This window comes from Grammomys surdaster, unplaced genomic scaffold, assembly GCF_004785775.1.
Source record: "Grammomys surdaster isolate TR1022 unplaced genomic scaffold, NIH_TR_1.0 243, whole genome shotgun sequence".
Lineage (NCBI taxonomy): Eukaryota > Metazoa > Chordata > Mammalia > Rodentia > Muridae > Grammomys > Grammomys surdaster.
In genome coordinates this window covers 10,540,523-10,548,679 of record NW_021604688.1, presented here as the reverse complement: position 1 = coordinate 10,548,679, position 8,157 = coordinate 10,540,523, and the positions used below count along the sequence as shown (strand labels likewise).

At 38.3% G+C, this 8,157-nt stretch overlaps 1 protein-coding gene across 1 annotated transcript; it reads right to left on the bottom strand.

Annotated features, from left to right (window-relative positions):
- Window positions 1-1,196: 1,196 nt before the first annotated feature.
- LOC114627167 (phosphatidylinositol 3-kinase catalytic subunit type 3-like) lies at window positions 1,197-7,914 on the bottom strand (the record flags this gene model as incomplete). Its single annotated transcript, XM_028774848.1, has 3 exons — window positions 7,797-7,914; window positions 5,703-5,891; window positions 1,197-1,340 (listed from the first exon to the last, which is right to left on the bottom strand). Coding segments are annotated over exons 1-3 (401 nt in total), but the record flags the coding sequence as incomplete, so codon positions are not given.
- Window positions 7,915-8,157: the final 243 nt, after the last annotated feature.

The window sequence follows — 8,157 nt, the reverse complement described above, 5'->3', positions numbered from 1 at the left end:
ATATATATATATATATATATATATATGTATATATATGTATGTATGTATGTATAAAAGAACCAACCAAAAAAATAAGAAACATAGTATTTTGAAAGTAACTGTTTAACATAGTACACAGACAATTTCCTTCATATACAAACATTCCTCAGACATCACTAAGAAATGAACAAATAGGAAGAAGGCACTTTTAGCTGGGTATGGTGGTACCTGCCTTTAATCCTGAAATTCAGGATGCAGAGACAGGCAGATCTTTATGACTTCAAGCTCAGACTGATTTATACAATGAGTTTTAGGCCAGCCAGGGCTACACAGTCAGATCCTGTCTTAGCAACATCAAAAAAGGTTGTTGTGTGAAAATTGTATTTAAAAAGAAAATGGACAAATGATACCATTGAAGCCATTTACAGAAAATAGTGAAGAAACCTATTAAAATGATAACTCTCATTTACAATTAATGATGTGTAAATGAACACATTTGAACTTTAAGACGGACAAAAAGTAAGACAGCATCTGGCCACAGCCAGCCAGCGACAGCAGTGACCACATTCCAGCAGAAGGCACTACAGCTTTCAGTTTCAGGATCTGCAGCCCAGGTTCTCACTCCTACAAACTCCATCTTTCTAACAGAACCGACATTAGCACTCACTTAAAAGTAGAACAATACACAGTGTGTTTCTTCTCTTTTAGCTGCTGTGATGGTTAACTCTGATTATCAACTTTGTAAGATGTAGAGCCTCCTAAGAGACAAACTTTGGGATGTGTGTTGAGGCAGTGTCTAAAACTGGGTTAACTCCCATGACCCACCCTAATGTAGGCAGTAACATTCTCCAAGCTGGCACCCCTGATGACATGAACAGAGGGAAAGCAAACTGCTGATCTCTGTTTCTGACTGCAGCTGCCATGGAACCAGCTGCCTCACTCTGCAGCCATGCCCTCCCCACTCATGAACCCTTAAACCTGTGATCCCATCAGGTTCTATTGTCAGCAATTTGTCACCGATTTAGAAATGAAAAAAAAAAAAAGTAGCTAATGCAACATATCCTGTAGGAAATCCATTTCAGATCCAATGTCGAAAATGCATAAGGCCCATGCACCTAACTGGTTTTCACAGGATAAAAACACATCACATAAATTATCATAGTTCTCTGGGAAAGAAAAGAGGCAGCCCTCTGTGGACTAGTAGGCAGAATGCTTACCCATATTTTCCAAAGAGCGACACGGTTGTTCCACCCACTGGCACAGCTCTTCCCGGTCCATACACATCCCATATAGTCAAGGCCACTTGGGCGTTCCTTGGCAGGTCAGGGTACTTCACAGGGAGTTTCAGCCACTCATTCCAACTATGAGAACAAAGTCAACAGAATACATACATATCTTTCTTTCAAATTAGCCCATAAAAGATGGTTCAGACAGATGAGAAGGCTCTAAAAAGATTAGGTTTATATGCTAAAAAATAATGTGGAAAACCTTCAATTTTGTTTGTTCAAATATCTGAATATTGCTCATGAAAAATAGCAGGTATGTGAAGACATTTAATCAGGACACTCAAGCTGAGCAGTGTGACATATGCCTGCAATTCCAGAATTTAACGTGAAGCAGGATTACTATTGTTAGGTCAAGGCCAACCTAGAGAGCTTCTTGAGTTTGTTTTGAGTGCAGTCCAGGCTATAAAATGATATCAAAAAACAGAAAAAAAGTTATAATATCACTATGATGTATGGAAACAGAACAGCAGAAAATAAAAATAAGCAAATCAGGAAATATATTTTAACATGTTAAAACTTTTAAACCAACTGTTGTTTTCTCTAACAACTCTCCAGAACATAACTTTACATTCTGAAAATAACCAAATCATACTGTGATTATAAAATGATCAATTATGTTATGTTAATGCATTCCTGAGATAATAAAACAATCCCCAAATAACAATAACCTCATGAGCCAAAGCCAACCTGCTTTTGTAACACTTGGAAAGTACCAACTTGCACATCTGTTTTATCTCATCAAGTTTGTTTTTCATTAAATTTTTTTGACAATATATTTAGATCATTGCACTTCGACTTATTTCACTGGCACTAATGACACTTAGCTGTTAGCACGTAATGCTCCCTAAGAATGTCTGCAAATAACTTGCTAATGTGTGTTTGTTCAGAATAATACAAAAATAACCAGCAATTTCTTACGCTATACTCATTTTTGCAATATTCTTCTGCATTTGAAATGGACTCACTTGATAATTTCCACTCCCTCAAGTACATGGCTTTTAATATTTCAAAAGAATCCCACACAAAAACATGAATACCCAAAAGGCAGACAGAATTCTATTTACTCGTGCTTACCCTCAAAGCCAGCATATCACTAGATCAAATACACATGCATCAATGAGAAACAAGAGAATTTTCAAAGACAACAAAAATGTATTTATTGCAGCTGCAAATTCTGAAACTCCAGGAAAATGAGAGATGTCATCAATTCTGATTAGAAGCAAAACATTATCAAGTCTTTTTTTCAATAAAGTTCTTTTTTGTTGGTGGCGGTTTTTTGTTTGTTTGTTTGCTTGTTTGGGTTTTTTTTTTTCTTTTTGGTTTTTTGAGACAGGGTTTCTCTGTGTAGCCCTGGCTGTCCTGGAACTCACTCTGTAGACCAGGCTGGCCTCGAACTCAGAAACCTGCCTGCCTCTGCCTCCCAAGTGCTGGGATTAAAGGTGTGTGTCACCTCTGCCCTGCTCAATAAAGTTCTTTAAGAAACCAAATTACATGTTTAAGAGATGCTTCAGATAAGCAAATTACTACTCACATGACAAAACAGACTGAAAAGGAAATACTGAACACTGTTATTATTTGTGGATGAAGAAACCACAGCAGTTGATAGACATGGAAACAATTAACATGAAGTAAAGATAAAGAGAAAAACTAGTGTCACTATCCAAATTAATCTGTGGAAGCTTTCATCTTGATGTCTACCCTTACATTCCAAGAGACAGTACCTTGAATAAGCAATCCTTTCCTCAAGTCTTCTGGTCTTTAACTCCTGGTGCCAAGATGTCCTTAAATCAAAGCAACTACAGTTCAACCTGTCTTACAAGCTGTTCTCTAGAGGGAAGTGGTCTTTCAGCTAACACATGGAGAAACTACTCTAGACATTCCAACCTCTATGAAAGGATCAATTCAAACACCGAAGGCTGTGTGTTTTCAGCATCATTTTGTCATCCTCCTTGCCTAATCCCTGATAATCTGAATCTGACAAAACCTGAATCTGGATACTGGAATCCCACCATGAGCCCCGTGGACTTAATTCTCTAAACAGATGAACACACTTTGAAACGGAAATTATTAAATTAATATCCCCCTCCACCCTGTCTGTCTTTCAAATGTTTTAGAAAAGATGTAATCTAAACAGTTTAAAAAGTTTATGGGGCTGGGGCTATACCTCAGTGGTAGAGTGCTTACCTAGCATGCACAAGTTGTGAGTTCAATCTCGAGCACTGTGTAGGAAAAGTAATAAAAAACAAAACAAAAAACCTGCCTAAAAGGACAGTAACAACAACAAATCTCTTCATTTAAATTATAGACAACTATAAACAAGACCCTGCGTTCTCTGTGCACATCTACATTAACTGTGATTAAGGTCAGAGAACAACGTTTAGGAGATAGTTCTCTCCTTCCAAAATGTAAAGTCCAGGCACAGAACTCAGGTTGTCAGGTTTGACAGTCAGTGCCTTTATTCACTGAGCCATATCCTCCTTCACTATGAGATCTTACGGAAGGACATGACGTAATAGGATGTATTAAGATAGAACTGGATACATGTGGGGTGAATTCCTTATTACTAGAACTCACACAAGTCACAATCAGACATTTAGACATTAGTATCTCATAGTTCCTCTAAATATATTATCTAAACAAAAGATATCCAAAAATAAACAGAGCAAGAAGTTCTTTTATGAAGTAACTTTTTTCCAGTTTATAACTGCTTCTGGTGGGTAATGATGTATACAGGACAATGGAAGTGTGAAATGTTTAAGTGTAAAGTGTTTAACCATTATTTCATTTTAGGAGTTAGGCAACAGTTGCACCTTTCAGATACAAACAGCAGACTGTATGAAACCTGGTAAGTTTTCCTTTAATTTTGGTCTATTTTTTCTACATGCCTACTTTCTTGTTACATACTCCAAATATTTTCTCAAATCTGTTTTCTACAGCTGTGTTACATCTTTTAGTGATCAATATAGTTAGGTTTTTCCCTTGTTTCTTTGGTAATTTTACAACCTTGCAAGCATATTAACAGCATAAACAATGAATCAAAGATTTTGTCAATGAGAAGAGAAGAAGTTGTCTTTGTTCTAAATTCTTTTTGTCAGTGTAAAGAACAGAAAATAATTTTTTTTATGTACCAAAAAAGAAAATGGTATTCACCAAAGACACTAAGACAATGACCTTCTACATTTAAATATATTTTAAACTGGAGAACTCCAGTCCACTGTTTTACATGTAATGCTGATACTATAGTAATATTTCTGTCTTGTTTTGCTTGTTTTGCTTTTGGAGTCAGTGTCTGACTATGTAAACCAAGCTGGCTTTAAATTTACAGAGATCCACCTGCCACAGCCTTCTGAGTGCTAGGACTAAAGGCATTCATCACCAATGCCTGGCCATATTATATTTCTCTATGTTTGTACAGTTGAAATTTTCCAGAATAAAACATATTAAATATATGTATGTGTATGTGTGCTGTGTAGATATAAATATTTATATATAGCTGACACCAAAAAGAAACTATAGAAATTCTACTATTGAAAAACATATTTGGATGTATTAGACTAGTACAGTACAAGCTCCCTCTCTCTGAAAAGCCTTCTGAGATTTAGAATGCTATACCCATACATAAACAGCATGTAGGATCAATGACAGGGTGAGTGTGCACAGGGCTATGTTTTGTCTTCCATATACCGTGAGCAAATATCATTCCTTATGGGCACACACTCGGAGTGGGAGACACAACTCAGCAAAATACTTGCTGCTCTTGCAGATGACCTGCGTTCAGTTCCCAGGACCCACATGATAGCTTGTGTCTGTACTGTGTGCAAATACATTGGGCAAGTAAAATACTGACACAGACATAAAAGCAAAACATATCAGACACCTAAGGATCTGTCAGCCTACATGATTGTGAACTAAAACTGACTAAACTTTAGAAATGCCTAATAAACTCTATCAGATAAGAAGTATCAGGACATTAGATCAAGGATCCATAATATACAATTTCATGTTATCGTACACCAATTCTACACCCTAACAATGTGTTGCTAACATGTCATGCAAATACATGAATAAAATGTGAACCTAAAAGTAAGTTGCATATATATATAAAACTTGTTGTCCATTTCAAACTATGACAGACAGACAGAATCCAGACATGGTTCTGTTCTACTTTATGTTGTAAATGAGGAAAATATTTCCTTTTCAAAATGTCAACATACTAAATACAATCATGAAGTCACTACTACATCAATACTATGTGTACATGTGTAATATGTATTTTTAACAGTCTACCTAATATTTATAGTAATCCCTGAAAAACTGTCTCTACTTATAACATTAGTAGGGCAATGGAAAGACACTCTAGAATCTTTCATACGGTAAATAAAAAACCAAACCAAACCAAACAGTAACAACAAACCCCGTGCCCCCAAAACAACTTACTTCCATCTTGTACTAAATGCTTTGTAGGATGTTCTGACTGGTAAGGCCAAAGGCTTCCCTTCAGCAAAAACTTGACAAGTCACATAGAGATCAGAGCATGTCTCTTGGTATAGCCCGGAAAACTTTAACATCGGATCTTCTAGGACAGCTTTGTAGCTCTTTTGTTCTCTCTTCCCTTCCAAGCTCCCTCTGAAAGCAAAGACACAGTTTACTTTAACACACACAAAAAGATATAAAGAGCTAATAAGCTGATTCTCTGTTAAAATAACCATAAACTATCCAATAAAGCCTTCCTATTTTTAAAAGTAACATCATTTTATATATGATAAGAAACTCAGAAAATCTTAACATTGCTAAACTCATTTTATCTTCATTAAAAATTTCTCTTCTTTGGGCTTCTTCATTTTAAACCCTGTTGTCCTTTTGATCCAGGCCTTAAGATTAAAATTATTGATTCTAGCACTTGGGAGGCAGAGGTAGGCTGACCTTTGAGTTCAAGTTCATCCTAGTCTACAAAGAGAGTTTCAGAAAAGCCAGGGTTACACAGAAAAACTCTGTCTCTAAATAATAAAATAAAATAAAAACTGATTTCAAATTGTCAACTTATTTATCCAGCTTTAGCTGGGGACTGCAATCCCATAGGAAGAACAACATCAACTAACCAGACCACTCAGAGCTCCCAGGGACTAGACCACCAACCAGAGTATACATGGAGGGATCCATGGCTCCAGATATATACGTAGCAGAGGATGGCCTTATCTGACATCAAAGGAAGAGGAGGGCCTTGGTCCTGTGGAGGTTTGATGCCCCAGCTTAGGGGGATGCTGGAGAGGTGAGGTGGGAGTGGGTGAGTGGGTGAGTGGGTGGAGGTGCACCCTGTCTTTTTTTAAAGAAGAAAAACAACCTGTATTCCTTTTTTGTAAAGGAGAAAAATGTACTTTTGCTTGGGTATATTTTTTTATTCCTTTTTCCTGTACTATACATTCATACTATCTCACTATTTCATAATACAAAAAAACTGGTTAAGAGTTGTAAGCCATACTACTGGAATATGCATGGACAGTGTTAACGAACGAAGCAGGAGCATTTCTTGGACATCAATATTATACCAGATATCATACCGGGAATCTGATATATGCTTTTAAAGACCACATTATCACTTCATAAATGAACATACAGAAACTTAGAGATCACACTCATTACCAAAGATAGAAAAGTTAACAGCTGGGAATATGGACCAGAGCAAAGAGTCTAAAGTCAACTGTCTTCCCACAATAAGAGTGTCCAATGTCGCCTCTCAGTCACTTACACAGATGCCTGAATTAAGCCTAATTCTAATGGCACATAGAAGATAGGAGCAAAGGAAGCAAACAACACACACAATGTGTTCTCTCCAGGTAGGAGTCTGAAGTTCTCACTAGCAAGAAGGCTCTCACCAGGAACAGCCCTCAAATTTCTCTTCCCTATCCTTGAGAAATGGCACAGGTCAGTTCTGACATTATGGAAACTACACAGCAAAACTGCTCTTGTCTGGAAGGGTGAACGTCCCTACTTACACAAATGCAAATGCTATTCTTAAGTTAGCATCTCTGGGAACTCTTCTTTCCCACCGGAGTTCTCATTTCAAGACGCCATGGTCTTGATCTTTATTTTAAAGTATTAATTTGAAGGTTTTACTAAAAGCCTCTTTCCTCTCATCTTCTTGATCCCTCTGTAACTGACACGGCCTCCCACTCCCTCTCAACCTCTCTACCTTTCAAATGTCAAACTTTCCGAAAGTCCGTCTCCTGTGTAATTAAAACTGCACCCATGTGCTCAGTTATCCCACCTTCACGATTTCCGAACTCCCTTCCACTTTCCCAGCCCTGCCCTAAAGGAAACGCCTTCATTTTCTTCCTCTCATTTAGGCGGGGAAAATTGTTTCCTAAGGCTTTTCTGGGTAAAATTAGATCGCAGCATTCCCACAAAAACGGAAAATGTAAACTGCTCCGCACCCCTCACGGGGCTTCGGTGCGGGTGATTCCCTTCGAGGAGCAGCCCCTCTCCCGGGGAACGCCCGCCCCTCGCAGCCCTCCCTCCCCGCTCAGCTCTCACATCTTCAGCTGCACGTTGATGTCCAGGTCACAGCTGTAGATGTAGTGGAATTTCTCCGCCTCCCCCATGCTCAGCTCCGGAGATGAACGCCACAGTGACAGACCGGTAGGGAAAAGAATCTACCGCTGCCTCAAAACATGAAAACTTCCTGTCCCGCCCCTCCGCCCGGAACCGAGCAATCCCCGCTCAAAACGAAAACAAACGCGACGGAACAACCCCTGGGCGGGCGGCTGTACGCATGTGCAAATGGAGCCAGCCATGTTGCTTAAGGGCAAACGAGGAACCAGGAAGCGTGGCTTATGTGGTTACATTCCAGTCTTCCTGCTTTGACAAAACTTTGTATTTTTCTTTTTCTTCTTTG